This window comes from Oenanthe melanoleuca, chromosome 21 (assembly GCF_029582105.1).
Source record: "Oenanthe melanoleuca isolate GR-GAL-2019-014 chromosome 21, OMel1.0, whole genome shotgun sequence".
Taxonomy (NCBI): Eukaryota; Metazoa; Chordata; class Aves; order Passeriformes; family Muscicapidae; genus Oenanthe; species Oenanthe melanoleuca.
In genome coordinates this window covers 901,916-919,851 of record NC_079354.1, presented here as the reverse complement: position 1 = coordinate 919,851, position 17,936 = coordinate 901,916, and the positions used below count along the sequence as shown (strand labels likewise).

Sequence of the window (17,936 nt, the reverse complement as noted above, 5' to 3'; positions counted from 1 at the left end):
GGAGACCGGATGGCTGGAGGCAGGAACGGCAGGAGGAGCTGGCGGGGAGGAGGAGGAGGAGGAGAGTGGCGGAGCTTCACGTGAGCTCCAGGATCACTGTCAGGGTGAGCGCCAAAACGAATCTGAAGCCGCAGTGGCCGGGAAGTGAACCTGGAGAGGAGGAAAAAGGGATCAGGAGTTCCTGGAGCTGCATCCCAGAGCAAACGGGGGCACTGCTGGTTAGGAGAGGGACCCCCCCTCAAACCTGCCCTGGGGGTGGGTGGAGATGAGGGATGGGGTGGGAGGGTCTGTGGGGCTGCTTTTGGTGGGAGGGTATTCCTGAGGACACAGGGGAGGGCTGGGAATGAGGGAAGGAGAGATGGGAATGAGGGAAGGAGAGATGGGAATGAGGGAAGGAGAGATGGGAAAGGGCTGGGAATGAAGGAAGGAAAGATGGGAAAGGGATGGGAATGAGGGAAAGAGAGATGGGAAAGGACATGGAATGAGGCCAGGAGAGATGGGAAAGCGCTTGGAACAAGGGAAGAAGAAATGGGAAAGGGATGGGAATGAGGCAAGGAGATTGGAAAGGATATGGAATGAGGCAAGAAGAGATGGGAACAGGCTGGGAATGAGGGAAGGAGAGATGGGAAAGGGCTGGGAATGAGGGAAGGAGATGGGAAAGGGCTGGGAATGAGGCAAGGGGAGGTGGGAAAGGACATGGAATGAAGGAGGGAAGGAGAGGTGGGAAAGGGATGGGAATGAGGGAAGGAGAGGTGGGAAAGGACTCGGGACGAGGCAAGGACAGATCAGAAAGGGCTTGGGATGCGTCAAGGAAGGATGGGCAGGAGCTTGGGACACGGCAAGGAGAGACGCGCGAGGCTTTGGATGACCCCAGGCCAGCCCAGCCCCTGTAACCCGACCCTTCCCTCCCCGAGCCTTCCCACGGAACCCCAAACACCGCCAGCGCCGCTCACCATTGGAGTCCTCCGTTCCTCTGGGAATATTCGGGTTTTCTGCGGGGGGGACAAAGACCAGGGACAGTTTTAGGGGGGAGGGTCGGCGCGGGGGCGCGCGGGGGGCGCGGCGGGGCCGTACCGAAGACGATGAGGCGCGTGTGGGTGTCGGTGGAGCCCAGCGGGTTCTGGGCCGTGCAGCGGTACATGGAGCCGTTGAGCTCGGCCGGCACCCGCTCCAGCACCAGCTCCTTGCCGTCGTGCTCGGCGCTGCCGTCCAGCAGCCGGCTGCCCACGCGCGTCCAGGTGAAGAGCGGCTCCGGGAACACCTCGTTCTGCGGGGACAGGGCGGGAGGGGGAGCCGGCCCGGAGCGGGAATCATAGATCTGGTTTGGGGTGGGGCGGGGTGGGGTTGGGCTCGGGTTTGGGTTTGGGTTTGGGTCTGGGTCTGACTTTGGGATTGGGTTTGGGTTTGGGTTTGACTCTGGGATTGGGTTTGGGTTTGAGTTTGGTTTTGGGTTTGGGTTTGACTTTGGGTTTGAGTTGGGTTTGGGTCTGACTTTGGGATTGGATCTGACTTTGGGTTTGAGTTTGAGCTTGGGTTTGGGTTTGAGTTTGGGTTTGGGTCTGACTTTGGGATTGGATCTGACTTTGGGCTTGAGTTTCAGCTTGAGTTTGAGCTTGAGTTTGGGTTTGGGTTTGAGTTAGGGTTTGGGTCTGACTTTGGGATTGGGTTTGGGTTTGAGTTTAAGTTTGGGATTGGTTTTGGGTTTGGGTCTGATTCTGGGATTGGGTTTGAGTTTAAGTTTGGGTCTGACTCTGGGATTGGGTTTGGGTTTGAGTCTGGTTTTGGGTTTGGGTTTGACTTTGGGTTTGAGTTGGGTTTGGGACTGACTTTGGGATTGGATCTGACTTTGGGTTTGAGTTTGAGCTTGAGTTTGGGATTAGGGTTTGGGTCTGACTTTGGATTGGTTGTGGGTTTGGGTTTGAGTTTGGGTTTGGGTTTGAGTTTAGGTTTGGGTCTGGGTTTGGGTTTGAGTCTGGTTTTGGGTTTGGGTTTGACTTTGGGTTTGAGTTTGGGTTTGGGTCTGACTTTGGGATTTGGATTGGGTTTGGGTTTGGGTTTGAGTTTGGGTTTGGGTTTGGGTTTGAGTTTAAGTTTGGGTCTGACTCTGGGATTGGGTTTGGGTTTGAGTCTGGTTTTGGGTTTGAGTTTGGGTTTGGGTCTGACTTTGGGATTGGATCTGACTTTGGGCTTGAGTTTGAGCTTGAGTTTGGGCTTGAGTTTGAGCTTGAGTTTGGGCTTGAGTTTGAGCTTGAGTTTGGGTTTGGGTTTGAGTTTGGGTTTGGGTTTGGGTTTGAGTTTAGGTTTGGGTCTGATTCTGGGATTGGGTTTGGGTTTGGGTTTGGATCTGACTTTGGGTTTGAGTTTGAGGTTGAGTTTGGGTTTGAGCTTGAATTAGGGTTTGGGTTTGGGTCTGATATTGGGATTTGGATTGGGTTTGGGTTTGAGTTTGAGCTTGAGTCTGAGCTTGAGCTTGGGTTTGGGTTTGAGTCTGAGTTTGGGTTTAGGTTTGAGTTTGGATCTGATTTTGGAATTGGGTTTGGCTTTGAGTCTGCTTTTGGGCTTGGATCTGACTTTGGGCTCGGGTTTAGATTTGAGTTTGAACTTAAGTTTGGGTCTGAGCTTGAGTTTGGGTCTGGGTCTGAGTCTGAGTCTGGGTTTGAGTTTCAGTTTGGTTTTGGGTTTGAGTCTGCTTTAGGGTTTGAGTCTGAGTTTGGGTTTGAATTTGAGTTTAAATCTGCTTTTGAGTTTGGGTCTGACTTTGGGTCTGAGTTTGCTTTTGGGGTTAAGTTTTGGGTCTGAGCTTGAGTTTGGATCTGAATCTGTGTTTGGGTTTGGATTTGGGTTTGGGTTTGAATATGGTCTGAGTCTGAGTTTGGGCTTAGGTTTGAGTTTGGGTAAGAAAGGACCTTTAACCTCCTCCCATCCCACCCCTGCCATGGGCAGGGACACCTTTGCTATCCCAGGTTTCTCCAATCCCAACCCAACCCATCCTTGGACACTTCCACGATGGAACAGCCACAACTTTGGCCAACCCATCCCAGCTCAGGGGCTGTGACGCCACCGAGGCCACCAAGGCAGCCCCACAACCCTTGGATCCGCTGGCTGTGCCACCGTGTGAACCCACCTGGAATCCCTGCACCAGGATCCGCACCGTGTCCCCCACGCGCGCCCTCGTCGGCGTCATCGAGATCTTGGGACCCTTGGGAGCCACTGCAGGGGAGGAACAGGAGATGTCAGTGTCACCTCAGGGAGGGACAGGAGATGTCAGTGTCACCTCAGGGAGGGACAGGAGATGTCAGTGTCACCTCAGGGAGGGACAGGAGGAGATGTCAGTGTCACCTCAGGGAGGGACAGGAGGAGATGTCAGTGCCACTGCAGGGAGGGACAGCAGGAGATGTCAGTGTCACCTCAGGGAGGGACAGGAGGAGATGTCAGTGTCACCTCAGGGAGGGACAGGAGATGTCAGTGTCACCTCAGGGAGGGACAGGAGGAGATGTCAGTGCCACCGCAGGGAGGGACAGGAGGAGATGTCAGTGTCATCTCAGGGAGGGACAGGAGGATATGTCAGTGTCACCTCAGGGGAGGGACAGGAGATGTCAGTGTCACCTCAGGGAGGGACAGCAGGAGATGTCAGTGCCACCGCAGGGAGGGACAGGAGATGTCAGTGTCACCTCAGGGAGGGACAGGAGATGTCAGTGCCACTGCAGGGAGGGACAGGAGGAGATGTCAGTGCCACTGCAGGGGAGGGACAGGAGATGTCAGTGCCACCTCAGGAAGGGACAGGAGGAGATGTCAGTGTCACCTCAGGGAGGGACAGGAGGAGATGTCAGTGCCACTGCAGGGAGGGACAGGAGATGTCAGTGTCACTGCAGGGAGGGACAGCAGGAGATGTCAGTGCCACCTCAGGAAGGGACAGGAGATGTCAGTGTCACCTCAGGGAGGGACAGGAGCAGATGTCAGTGCCACACCTTTCCTCTCCCCAACACTTCCCCAACACCACGTGGAGTTCCCGGCACCGGGGCTGCCCTTGGTGGGTTAACAAAGGTTCTGAGCCCTTGGTGGGGTTAAGGAGGTTCTGAGCCCTTGGTTAATGAGGCTTTGGGCCCTTGGTGGGTTAACGAGTCTTTGAGCCCCTGGTAGGTTAACGAGGTTTTGAGCCCTTGGTGGGTTAACGAGGTTTTGAGCCCTTGGTGGGTTAAGGAGGTTCTGAGCTCTTGGTGGGGTTAAGGAGGTTCTGAGCTCTTGGTTAATGAGGTTTTGAGCCCCTGGTGGGTTAAAGACTCTGAGCCCTTGGTGGGTTAACGAGGTTTTGAGCCCTTGGTGGGTTAAGGAGGTTCTGAGCCCTTGGTGGGTTAACGAGGTTTTGAGCCCTTGGTGGGTTAATGAGGATTTGAGCCCTTGGTGGGTTAAGGAGGTTCTGATGGATGATCCCAGCGTGGAGGGGGGACAGCCTGGGGGGGTGACATCTTTGTGACTGATGGCTGGGCTGAGTGCCAGCGGAATGAGGGATGGACAGGGAGGGAAAGGAGCCCCCGGGCAGCAGGACATGAGGCTGGTGGATGGCTGGGATGGGCTGGGTTGAGGGCAAGGAGTTATTTCCCAGCATTCAGAAAAACGGCCAAGAGGGGTCAGGCTGGTTTGAAGCCACAGAGATGGACACTCAGAGGAGCATTCCCAAAAATTGTGGCTTTGATGAGTCTCACCCAGGTGCTGTTAGCACAGGAGGCAACCCCAAAGCCTGGGTGGTGCAAAATCCCAAGGACAGCGTGGAAAAACCAGGAATTCCTTTTGCCATGCCAGGCTGGGGATTTACTCTGCTGTGAGGGAGAGACACTCCACAGGATCTGCTGCTGCTTCCACCTGGGGTTCTCTGGATGTCCCTGCTGGGCCAGAAGGAGGATGGGACATCCCAGGAGCTTCCTGGACTTTATGGAAGGAGAAGCTGGATCGGGCAGGAGTGAGGTCGTGCTTTGTCCATCCAAGCTTTGTCATGGATGGGACAAAATGGACCTGGACACCAGCGTGGCAGGACACAGAGGGACAAAGAGGCAGCAGGGAGCTTTGTGGAGGGCACTGGAATGGCCTGAGCTGCTCTGCCTGGACACCCCACAGACCATGGATTGCTGTTCCCTCTGCAGCAGGACCGGGCAGGATGAGCTGAAGATGATCCCACCACGCCCTGGCTGGGACCAAAGGGCAGATTTTGGGTTGGTGTTGGGTTTAATTCAGCTTTTATTAGGAATATCTTCTGTTTCATTGGGAATCTGTATTTTATATCTATTTATGGTGTGTATTTATACTGTGGATGTGGGGAAGGGGTTAATGGGGATCTGATGGGATGGTGTCCAAAAAATGGGGGTGGGTGGGAACCCCAGGAGCTGCAGAGACACCTGAGGGGACGAGGAGAGCCCTGGATTTGGGGACAGGGGCAATGTGGGCTGAGCTTTGCCAATCCACATGGACCTCCTGGGCAGGAGCAGCAAAGCCACGAGGTGCTGGCCTTGGTGGATCTAAACCCAAAGAGCTCCAGGAAGTGGGAAAATGCAGGATTTCCGCAGGGTTTGGATTCTGGGGAGGAGATTTAACGCGAAGACGTGGGGAAGCCGAGGAGAAGCTCTCCAGGAGACGATGAGGAGCCAAGTGCTCCACTTGGTCCTGGAGCAAAGCCCAGGAGGCTCCACCTGGCTGGAGGCTGGGAGAGCCTTTCCAGAGGAGTCCTGAGGCTGGAAAACCCCGTGGAGGGCTCAGCCTCCCCCAGCTGGAGCCTCAGGAAAGGTGAAGGACCCGTGGATCCCCTGAGGAGCTTCTGCTCTTCCAGGAGCCTGGGAATGTGGGGAGCCAAATTCCTTCTTCAATCCCATCAACCTGTCACAGCTCCACGGGCAGGAGCCAACTCGGGAATTCCCTGCCTGGAAATTCCCACTGGGATGAGCTTTGTGGCAGCCAATAAAGGTCATGGGATGTCCTTGGATCTGCTGGGACTGGGGTGGATGTGACCCCCTTTCCTTCTCTGGTTCTCCAAAAATCCTCTTTATCCCAGCAAACCCCCTGGCTGGAGGGGCCATAAACCCCTGGAAAATCCCTTCTCCCGCCTGATGGACATCCCAGATTCCCTCTCCTCATCCCAAATTTTGTGGAGCCTTGGCAACACCACCTCTATCCCGATGCAGCCCCGTGGGAACCCCACACACGCCTGAAAACGCCCAAGAGAAAAGGAGAAGAAGAAAAGGAGAGAGAAAATGAATGCAAGGAAAGCAAAATTAATTAAAACCCCCCAAAACCCCTGGGGAAAAGCCTAGAAAAAACAGGGGGAAAAGAGCCAAAAAATGAAAAAAAAAAAAAAAGAAGGCAAAAAAATGAAAGAAATGCAGGAAAATGAGGGGAAAGAAGCAAAAAAATTGAAAAAAACCACCAAAAATTGAGAGAAGAGCCAAAAAATTAAAAGGAACAGCAAAAAAATGGGGAGAAAAGGCCAAAACTGGTAAGAAAGTTGAAAAAAAGTTTTAAAAGGCCAAAAATGGGGGGAAAATGGGGGAAAAAGCAAAAAATGGGAAAAATGACAAGAATAGAGAGAAAAGCAAAAAAATTAAAAGGAAAAGGAAAAAAAAATGAAGGGAGGAAAGGCCAAAAATTGTAAAAAGCTTAAAAAAACATTAGAAGGCAAAAAATGGGGGGAAAGAGGCAAAAATGGAGGGAAAGAGGCAAAAAATGGAGGGAAAGGCTAAAAAAATGAAGTGAAAAGCCAAAAAATGGAGAGGGGAAAAATAAAAAAGGAGAACAGGTGAAAAACAGTGAAAAGAAAAAACGCAAAAGGCCAAAAATGGGGGAAGAAGGGCAAAAAACAGGCGGGGGAAAGAAGGGCAAAAAACGGGAGGGGGAAAAGTTAAGAATGGAGAGGAAAGATTAAAAACTGGAGAAAAAATAAAAAATTGAAAGATAAAAGCCAAAATACGGAGAGAGGAAAAATAAAAAAGGAGAACAGGTGAAAAACAGTGAAAAGAAAAAACGCAAAAGGCCAAAAATGGGGGAAGAAGGGCAAAAAACAGGCGGGGGAAAGAAGGGCAAAAAACGGGAGGGGGAAAAGTTAAGAATGGAGAGGAAAGATTAAAAACTGGAGAAAAAGTAAAAAATTGAAAGAGAAAAGCCAAAAAATGGAAAGAGGAGAAATAAAAAAGGAGAACAGGTGAAAAACAGTGAAAAGAAAAAACGCAAAAGGCCAAAAATGGGGGAAGAAGTGCAAAAAACAGGCGGGGGAAAGAAGGGCAAAAAACGGGTGGGGGAAAGGGTTAAGAATGGAGAGAAAAATTAAAAACCAGACAAAAAATTTAAAAATTGAAAGAGAAAAGCCAAAAAACGGAGAGAGGAGAACAGGCGAAAAACAGTGAAAAGAAAAACCGCAAAAGGCCAAAAATGGGGGAAGAAGGGCAAAAAACGGGCGGGGGAAAAGGGTTAAGAATGGAGCAAAAAAAATTAAAAATGGAGAAAAAATAAAAAAAATTGAAAGAGAAAAGCCAAAAAAAAAAGAGGCAAAAAATTCCAAAAAACGGGCAAAGCGCTAAAAACCCTTAAAAAGCGGAAATTTGTCGGCTCACCCAGCGTGACCTCGGACTGCATGGGCATGGAGAGCGCCGGGTGCTTGACCTCGCAGCTGAAGAGCGCCTCGTTGTCGATCTGGGGGTTGAGGGTCCAGGTGAGGGTGGCCCTGGCCTCGACGGTGCCGTCGCTGGCGGGCGCGTGCGTGTGCCGGAAGTAGTAGATGGGCTCGGCCACGTGCACCCAGCGCGGGAACTCCCGGCTCACCACGGTCTCGGGAATGTTCTCGGTCACCGGGTCCCGCCCGGCCGCCAGCCCCCGCGGAGGATCCGCGGTGGGGAAGGGGTTCGGCTCGCCCGGCTCGCCGTCGCCGGCCGGGAATTTTGGCATCTTGGTGTCGTCCAGGTCGCGGTGCTGGAGGTTGAGCGGGGCCCAGCTGCTGGCGCCGGCCGGCGGCTCCGGCAGCGGGGTGGCCTCGATGGGCTCCCCGTCCCGCTTGAAGTACACCTGGAGGGGACAGAGGGGTGTAGGGAATCCTGCCTCCCCCCCCAAAACAGGAATTTTATCCCTTGGAACAAAGGAATTCCAAAGGAAGGGGAATTCCCTTTCCTTAGCTCCCGTTATCTTGTAGGATTTCTATTAAAGTGTTACAACAATTGGTTCTTTTCTAGAATTTAAAGATTACTTTGAAATGTGTAAATTCTATTGGGTAGAAGTTCAATCCTCCAGAAACCTCTAAATACCCTTTTGTTGTTTAATGTGACCAGACCCGTTGTTGGCAAATTCCCTTCGGAGAAATGAATCTGTTGCAACATGGTCCCAAGATTTCCTCCTTCCTAGGAGGGCTCTGAGGGCTCTGCTGCTGGAGCTCTGAGCTGTCTGAACTCTGTGTGGCTGCCCCAGGAGTTGGAGGGCATCCAGCTCCCCAAAAATCAGCTACAAATTGGACAGTGAGCGCGGCAGGGGCATCCCCACATGTCACATGTAGTAACGACAACAACTTCTTGAAATGTTGGGGAGGGAATAGAAAATGTGAGTGCCTGGCAAGTAGTTCTGAAACAAGAGATGAATTAGAGGTGTTGGCAATCTTTGATGTAGAGGGTGAAAATTGTCATGTGAAGGTTTGAGGCCTCTCCCTTTGTTTGGATGGTACCAAATACCAAAGAGCCAACAGACATCCTGTCCCCAGCCTGGCAGATCTTCCCAAGCCTGAAGATAAGGGTTAGAGATAAGAAAGCCATAAAACGTGGTAATTTAGTGGTTCCTATAGGTTGCATGCAAATATTAGGAAATTAGTATATTGTGTTAGGTTGGTTTATAGAAATTAGAATATTCATCATAGAAGAATAATTATTGTATTGTGAACGGGAAATCGCTCTCTGACCTCTCTCTCTAAGCTCTCTCTCAACCCCTTGCTGTTATCTCTCACTCTCTTACTCTCCATGCTCTACACTCTCTCCTACACCCACACCCTTATAATAAAATACAAACCTGAAGAACAGAAAACAGAGAGCTCCTGAGTCTGTCCAGTGACTGTCCGACCAGCAACCAAACCCCCAGAATTTGGCGCCCAACTTTATTAAAAACTCAAACCATATTTATAGAGGGGTTGGCAGGTCTCACACAGGACAGAAATTCATTGGGCAAGAGGAGAAAACATCTCCTGTAACACCAAAACTGTTTCCCAGTCAACAGCAGGTGTTAATCTCTGTTTATTAATTCTGTTTACCAGAAGGTTATCACCCTGGGAAAGGCCCAGGACAGAGCTGAGAAGTTGCCTCAGCCTGGGAAAAAATCTTCCCAGCCTGAGAAAAGAGAAAAAGAGCTCAGGACATGAAAAGGGCCTGGCAAGCTCAGCCTGGGCCTCCAGTGGTGTCCACGCCCAGAGACCCTTTGGGTGGAAATTCTCTGTGGAAAGGTGGGATGTGGGGAGCGGGATGGCCCTGTGGGTCTGGTGGAGTTCACAGAGGTGTGGGGTTGTTGCAGGTGTCGGTGGGAGGGAGGATCCCACCGGGAGCTCACCAGGGGCGCGGGCTTCCCGCCGGACACCACGCACACCAGCGTGAAGTTCTGCGCCTGGTAGCGGCTGAAGGGCGCCGGGGTGTCCGCGGCCAGCACCGAGATGGACGTGGGGGGAGCTGCCAGGGCAGGGCCGGGAGGTCAGCGTGGAGTCCTCAACAGCCCCATCCCATCCTCATCCTCATCCTCATCCTCATCCTCATCCTCATCCTCATCCTCATCCTCATCCTCATCCTCATCCCCATTCCCATCCCCATCCCCATCCCCATCCCATTCCCATCCTCATCCCCATCCCATCCCCATTCTCACCCTCATCCTCATCCACATCCTCATCCTCATCCTCATCCCCATCCCCATCCCCATCCCATTCCCATCCCCATCCCCATCCTCATCCTCATCCTCATCCTCATCCTCATCCTCATCCTCATCCTCATCCCCATCCCCATCCCCATCCTCATCCTCATCCTCATCCTCATCCCCATCCCCATCCCCATCCCCATCCCCATCCCCATTCCCATTCCCATTCCCATTCCCATTCCCATCCCCATCCCCATCCTCACCCTCACCCTCATCCCCATCCCCACCCCCATCCCATCCCATCCCATCCCATCCCATCCCATCCCATCCCATCCCATCCCATCCCATCCCATCCCATCCCATCCCATCCCATCCCATCCCCATTCCCATCCCATTCCCATCCCATCCCCATCCCCATCCCCATCCCCATCCCCATCCCCATCCCCATCCCCATCCCCATCCCCATCCCCATCCCCATCCCATTCCCATCCCCATCCCATCCCATCCCATCCCCGTTCCCATTCCTCCCCCCAGGATGGCACAGCAATCCCAGTCCCTGCTGTTCCCACACGCTCAGACCCCTCCGTGGTTTCCCTCAGTCCCGATCCCGGCGCTCACCCATCACGTTCAGGAACACATTCCCAGATGCCAGGACCACCTTTTCCCGCGTGGCTCGGTCGTAGATCCCCACGTGGCACTCGTAGGGACCGTTGTCCGAAATCCGGACCTCGGGAAGGCTGCGGGCAGGGACAGCGCTCACCAGCCCGCCCCCACCCCGATTTCCCGCGGGATCCATCCGTCAGCACCCGGATATGGCCTTGGACAGGGATCAATAACCTCTCAATAACTCCAGGGGCTGTGGGAGGAGCTCAGGGGTGTTCCAGCAGCCGGAGGTCCCGGTGCTGAGGGGATTGTTATTGAAGGAGGCGTGGATGGAGCACAGATCCACCACCACGGACATCGCCTGCCCACGGAGTGCCAGTGGGAAACCTTGGCACCGGCCCTGCCAGGCCAGCACAGCCAAGGGGGGAGAAAACTGCAAATCCCAAACTCTGGGTGAGCGCAGAGCGCTCGTGGATCTGCCTGTTCGTTATCCAGAGGCTTTAGCTGGGCTTGGGGAGAACGGGAGAGGAGGAGGAGCTGTGCCGAAGGATCGGGAGCTGGGAGCGCTCAGGAGGCTGCACAGGGGTCACTTCACTGATGGGCAGCAGCCCGGATGCCTGGCCAGAGGCATCCCACAGTTCTGCTCCTCTCCATCCCACAGTCCTGATCCTCTCCATCCCACAGTTCTGCTCCTCTCCATCCCACCTTCCTGCTCCTCTCCATCCCACAGTTCTGATCCTCTCCATCCCACAGTCCTGCTCCTCTCCATCCCACAGTTCTGATCCTCTCCATCCCACAGTCCTGCTCCTCTCCATCCCACAGTTCTGCTCCTCTCCATCCCACAGTCCTGCTCCTCTCCATCCCACAGTTCTGCCCCTCTCCATCCCACAGTTCTGCCCCTCTCCATCCCACAGTTCTGCCCCTCTCCATCCCACAGTCCTGCTCCTCTCCATCCCACAGTTCTGCCCCTCTCCATCCCACAGTTCTGCTCCTCTCCATCCCACCTTCCTGCTCCTCTCCATCCCACAGTTCTGATCCTCTCCATCCCACAGTTCTGATCCTCTCCATCCCACAGCTCTGCTCCTCTCCATCCCACAGTTCTGATCCTCTCCATCCCACAGTCCTGCTCCTCTCCATCCCACAGTTCTGCTCCTCTCCATCCCACAGTTCTGCTCCTCTCCATCCCACCTTCCTGCTCCTCTCCATCCCACCTTCCTGCTCCTCTCCATCCCACAGTTCTGATCCTCTCCATCCCACAGTCCTGCTCCTCTCCATCCCACCTTCCTGCTCCTCTCCATCCCACAGTCCTGCTCCTCTCCATCCCACAGTTCTGCTCCTCTCCATCCCACCTTCCTGATCCTCTCCATCCCACAGTTCTGCCCCTCTCCATCCCACAGTTCTGCTCCTCTCCATCCCACAGTTCTGATCCTCTCCATCCCACAGTCCTGATCCTCTCCATCCCACAGTTCTGCTCCTCTCCATCCCACCTTCCTGATCCTCTCCATCCCACAGTTCTGATCCTCTCCATCCCACATTTCTCCTCCTCACCATCCCACATTTCTCCTCCTCACTATCCCATATTACTGATCCTCAGTATCTCACTTTTCTGATCTTCACTATCCCACATTTCTGCTTCTCACTATCCCATATTTATGCTCCTCACCATCCCACCTTTCAGCTCCTCAGTATCCCATATTTCTGATCCCCAGAATCCCACATTTCTGCTCCTCACAATCCCACCTCTGGGCTCCTCACCATCCCACCTTTCAGGTCCTCAGCATCCCACATTTCTGCTCCTCAGAATCCCACTTTTCTAATCCCTACTATCCCACTTTTCTGATCCTCACCATCCCACTTTTCTGATCCTCACCATCCCACTTTTCTGATCCTCACCATCCCACTTTTCTGCTTCTCACCATCCCCATTTTTGGTCCATACCATCGCCCCTTTCTCATCCTCAGTGTCCCACTTTTGAGATTGTCCTTTATAACTGCATTTCTATTTTAATTTTCCTAGTAAAGAACTGTTATTCCTAATTCCCACATCTTTGCCTGAGAGCCCCTTAATTTCAAAATTATAATAATTTGGAGGGAGGGTGTTTACATTCTCCATTTCCAAGAGAATATTCTGCCTTTCTTGGCAGACACCTGTCCTTAAACCAGGACAAAGGAAAAAGGACTCACCGGACGGTGGATTGGTACACGAGGTCTTCCCGCTTCCGGTAGTTTTCCATCTGGGAAAAATTGGTGGAAAACATGGCATCGAAGGTGAAGATCTTCTGCTTGATGGTCCCACCATCAGTGACCTGCGGGAAACAATCCCAGAGTCCCAAATTTGGGAATTTCTAGAATATTTCAAAGGGTTTTTGTTCTGAGAATTTGAATAAATTTATTTTCGATTCGAATAGATTTGTTTCAATTTGAACGCGCTGATTTAGATTTGAATAGATGTCTCTGCGTTTTAATGTAATTTTTAATAATTTGATGTTTGTTTAGATTTGAATAAATCGATTTGTATTTTAATCTCTATTAATAAATGCTGTAAATACTTTTATTTTAATATTTTATGCCGTGCTCTTAATTACTTACATTAAAATTTTGGTTTTGTTTTTATATCATGATTTCCATATTGATCCAGAGAATTCCAGCGTCTTTCAGCTTGGAATTTATGGATTTCTGATGCCCCTGCTGAGATGAAACCAAAATCCACATTTCCCATCCTGTTATTCTATTTTCTTGCTGGGAATTGTCATTTTTAAATGGAAAATTGCTTTTTTTAGAACTCGTTTATTCCCTGTGTCTCCCAACTCTAGATTTATCTTCTCTACTTTTGAGGAGGAGTTTTAGTGGAAAAATAAGGAGGAAAATGGGAATTTTGGGGCTAAATCAGAGAGTGAAAATTCCCATTTTTAAAAATAAAGGAGCAGCAGAAGAAGATTTTGGAATTTAATCCTCAAATCCAACATTTCCTGAGGACAAAACCCCAAATCCCCACCCAACACTCGGCCAAAATTCCTGATTTTGTTCTTTTCTCACTTTTTTATGGGAAAAAGCAGCTGAAAAGGAGGTTAAAAAAAATCCGTCACTAAAAAAAAAAACCACTTTCAATTTATTATCCCAGGCTGAGGCTTTTATGGGAATGAAATTCCAGCCTGGCACGGATGTGGGATAAAGAAAAGCGGGGAAATGATGGGAGTTGTAAATCTCCAGCCTCGGGAAGTTTCCACGGATTTTTCCTGATTTTTCTTTGTGGTTGAGGAGAAACCTGGAAGCTGCTCCAGGGTGGAGAAGGGATCCTGATTTTAGGGATTTTAGTGATTCTTTTAGGGTGGGAAGCACTGGGGATGGTGGAAATGGTGGATCTGGAATTGGGATTTTCCCAGCACATCTGGACAGATGTGGTCCCAAATCCCGCCCCATCCAAGGGCAGGATGGATTCACCCTCCGGGAATCCTCACATTCCCTGAAGGTTGGGAGTGTGGGAAGAGCCCTGAGGGAATTCCAGGGGGTTCATGGCTCCCAGGAAAAGGCCCATCAGGAATTTCTCTCTCTCCAGGGATCAGCCCCAATTCCAGCCTTTTATCCGAGCCTGAGGGAAAATTTTGGGAAGAGAAACTCCACAGGAATTTGCAGCCCAACACTTCCTGCTGGGAATAAAAAAAGGAGGATATTTGGGCAGCATCCCATGGTTCCTGTCCCAAGGGATATCTCCACATCCAGGAATTTTAGGAACAGGGGCTCAGCAACACATTCCGGGCTCTGCTTCCTGCATTATCCATAAATCCCAGGAAAAATCTCATTCAAATCCCAGGAAAAATCTCATTCCTGACAAAATTTGGCTGTTGCAGAGCTCCTGCCTGCTGCTCTGCCCTCCACAGTGACCCCAAAAATTGAAAAAAAAATCCCAAAATCCATTAAAACCTTCGGAGCCTCCCATCAGGATGCCCAGAGGATCCAAAATCATCAGGAAGTGACGGATGGAGGATGAAGGGAATGAGCTGGGAGCGGCTGGAAAGGGCTGGAATTGGGATCTGATCCAGGCCCCGTGTCCTGAGGATGGATCAATGGATTCCCTTTCTCCAAGCAAACAGGAATTGCTCTGGAAAGAGGGAAAATTCCCTGGAGCGGCTGCAGCGCTCTGTGTGCACGTCAGCACCACTGGGAAGAGCTCGTTATCCTGGAAAACTCTGGATTTAGGATTTTCCTGCCCATTCCCTGGAGAATCAAACAGGAAAAATTCATTATCCTGGAAAATTCCAGATTTAGGCTTTTCCTGCCCATTCCCTGAGAATCAAACAGGAAAAAAAATAATTATCCTGGAAAACTCTGGATTTAGGATTTTTCTGCCCATTCCCTGGAGAATCAAACAGAAAAAACTCGTTATCCTGGAAAACTCCTGGTTTAGGATTTTTCTTCCCATTCCCTGAGAATCAAACAGGAAAAAAAATCATTATCCTGGAAAATTCCAGATTTAGGTTTTTTCCTGCCCATTCTCTGAGAATCAAACAGGAAAAAAATCGTTATCCTAGAAAATTCCAGATTTAGGCTTTTCCTGCCCATTCCCTGAGAATCAAACAGGAAAAAACTCATTATCCTGGAAAACTCCTGGTTTAGGATTTTTCTGCCCTTTCCCTGGAGGATCAAACAGGAAAAACTAATTATCCTGGAAAATTCCAGATTTAGGATTTTCCTGCCCATTCCCTGGAGAATCAACCAGGAAAAAAAATAATTATCCTGGAAAACTCTGGATTTAGTTTTTTTTCTGCCCATTCCCTGGAGAACTGACTGGGAAAAACTCGTTATGCTGGAGAACTCCAGGAGTTTTCCAGGATAATGAATTTTTCCTGATTGATTCTCCAGGGAATGGGCAGGAAAATCCTGAACCAGGAGTTTTCCAGGGCCGCGAGTTTTTTTCCGATCAGGAAAATCCTGGAGGCACCCGGAGCCAAGGAGCAGCTCCGGGTGTTCCCAGCCTCATCCCGAGCGGATTCCTCCACCCCCGCCTCCTGCCGAGGTTTTTTTGGGAGCTCTCCAGGTGCGGATCCGTGTTCACACCTGCTCCCGGGAGCATCGCACCTTCCGGAGGTGTGGGGATTGTTGGATGTTAATTAACGCCTCCGCCCATGGGATGTGCTCCTGTTTATTCCGGGGAAAATTCCCTTTGCTCATCCCGGGAATGCTGAAATCGGCGGCACTCCGGGGGCTGAGGGTTTCCCAGCCGGAGGCACCGATTGTCCCTGCCCGTCCCTCATCCCTGGGGAATCCGGGGGAACTGATGGAACTCTGGGTGCTGGGTGCACTGTGGGACTTCTCTGTGGGGTTTCACCCGTGGGATGAGGCTGCTCGGCCTCAGAGGGCACAGACCTGGATGGAATCACCCATCCAGGAGTTCTGGATCCATCCCAGGGGTTACAAATCCATCCCAGGGGTTCTGGATCCATCCCAACGGTTCTGGATCCATCCCATGGGTTTTGGATCCATCCCATGGGTTATGGATCCATTCCAGGGGTCATGGACCCATCCCAGGGATTCTGGATCCATCCCAGGGGTTATGGATTCATCCCATGGGTTATGGATCCATCCCAACGGTTCTGGATCCATCCCAGAGGTTCTGGATCCATCCCATGGGTTATGGATCCATCCCAGGGATTCTGGATCCATCCCAGGGGTTCTGGATCCATCCCAGAGGTTCTGGATCCATCCCATGGGTTATGGATCCATCCCAGGGGTTATGGATCCATCCCAGAGGTTCTGGATCCATCCCATGGGTTATGGATCCATCCCAGCGGTTATGGATCCATCCCAGGGGTTCTGGATCCATCCCAGGGGTTCTGGATCCATCCCAGAGGTTATGGATCCATCCCAGCGGTTATGGATCCATCCCATGGGTTCTGGATCCATCCCAGGGGTTATGGATCCATCCCAGGGGTTATGGATGTACTCTGTGGGTTCTGGATCCATCCCAGGGATTCTGGATCCATCCCAGGGGTTCTGGATCCATCCCAGGGGTTCTGGATGTACTCTGTGGGTTCTGGATCCATCCCAGGGGTTCTGGATGTGCTCTGTGGGTTCTGGATCCATCCCAGGGATTCTGGATCCATCCCAGGGGTTCTGGATCCATCCCAGGGGTTATGGATCCATCCCATGGGTTCTGGATCCATCCCAGGGGTTATGGATCCATCCCAGGGATTCTGGATCCATCCCAGGGGTTATGGATCCATCCCAGAGGTTCTGGATCCATCCCATGGGTTCTGGATCCATCCCAGAGGTTATGGATCCATCCCAGGGGTTCTGGATCCATCCCAGGGGTTATGGATCCATCCCAGAGGTTCTGGATCCATCCCATGGGTTCTGGATCCATCCCAGAGGTTATGGATCCATCCCAGGGGTTCTGGATCCATCCCAGGGGTTATGGATCCATCCCAGAGGTTATGGATCCATCCCATGGGTTCTGGATCCATCCCAGAGGTTATGGATCCATCCCAGGGGTTCTGGATGTACTCTGTGGGTTCTGGATCCATCCCAGGGGTTCTGGATCCATCCCAGGGGTTCTGGATGTACTCTGTGGGTTCTGGATCCATCCCAGAGGTTATGGATCCATCCCAGGGATTCTGGATCCATCCCAGGGGTTCTGGATGTACTCCGTGGGTTCTGGATCCATCCCAGGGTTATTCCCAACTCCATTCCCCACCAACGCGCCCCCATTGACTTTCCCACCTCTGTCCCACTTTTCCCTCCCCCTTCCCGCCCCCGGAGCAGCTCAGACCCCTCAGGCTCCAGGAGCTCCCTCTGCTCCCTGTCCAATAAATCCCGGGAAGAGGAGCCGGGCGTGGCCCCAGTCCCGCGCTCCGGAGCCACATTCCCGTGATTTACACGCGGAATGATCAGAATTCCACAGCTCCAGTGGCTCCGCCCCGGCTCTCCCGGATCCATCCATCACCTCCAACACCCGCAGCTCCACTGGAGCTTTGCAAAGCTGTGAAAGTCCGGGAGTGAGACAAAACAGTGGAAAAAAAACAGAAAAAAAAAAAAAAAAATCTTAAATCAGGAATGAATTTGGCAAATCCTGAGATGCTCCATGAATAACCCAACTTCCCAAAGTCGGGATGCTCGCTGAGAAAGGAGCAAGAGGGAAGGAGGGGTAAAAATCCCTGGAAGAAAGGGGGGATTTGTGGGATAAAAACAAAAGCTGGGATATTTCTGCCCTTGCCTTTCCCTCCGAGGGTTCTGGAGCATCATTTGCCCGGAGCAGCCGCTCCCTCACCCCTCCCGGCAGGGGGATTATGCAAATCCAGCCCCAGCTCCCGGGAAATTGGGTTAATCCAACATTACCGAGTGGAAAAGGGAAGGGAAAACCTGGTGGAGACGGCGCAGCCAGCAGAAAAAAAAATTCCTCCCTTAAAAAGAGGGGAGATAAAACCAATTCCAACTCGGAATTTCGAATTCGGGGCAGGTTTGGGGTTTATTCCCTGCCTGAAGCAGGAT

The 17,936-nt window shown here is 51.7% G+C and overlaps 1 protein-coding gene across 1 annotated transcript in view; it reads right to left on the bottom strand.

The window, feature by feature from the left end:
- The window catches only part of IGSF21 (immunoglobin superfamily member 21), a 41,716-nt gene continuing 23,780 nt past the window's right edge, over positions 1-17,936 (bottom strand). Inside the window, exons 3-10 of the mRNA XM_056508132.1 lie at positions 12,636-12,757; positions 10,468-10,586; positions 9,556-9,671; positions 7,593-8,040; positions 3,125-3,210; positions 1,075-1,267; positions 954-992; positions 1-150 (exon numbers count right to left, since the gene is read on the bottom strand). Of these exons, the coding sequence (XP_056364107.1) occupies positions 77-150; positions 954-992; positions 1,075-1,267; positions 3,125-3,210; positions 7,593-8,040; positions 9,556-9,671; positions 10,468-10,586; positions 12,636-12,757 (1,197 nt within the window). The 3' untranslated portion in view covers positions 1-76. The remainder of the gene's footprint in view (positions 151-953; positions 993-1,074; positions 1,268-3,124; positions 3,211-7,592; positions 8,041-9,555; positions 9,672-10,467; positions 10,587-12,635; positions 12,758-17,936) is intronic.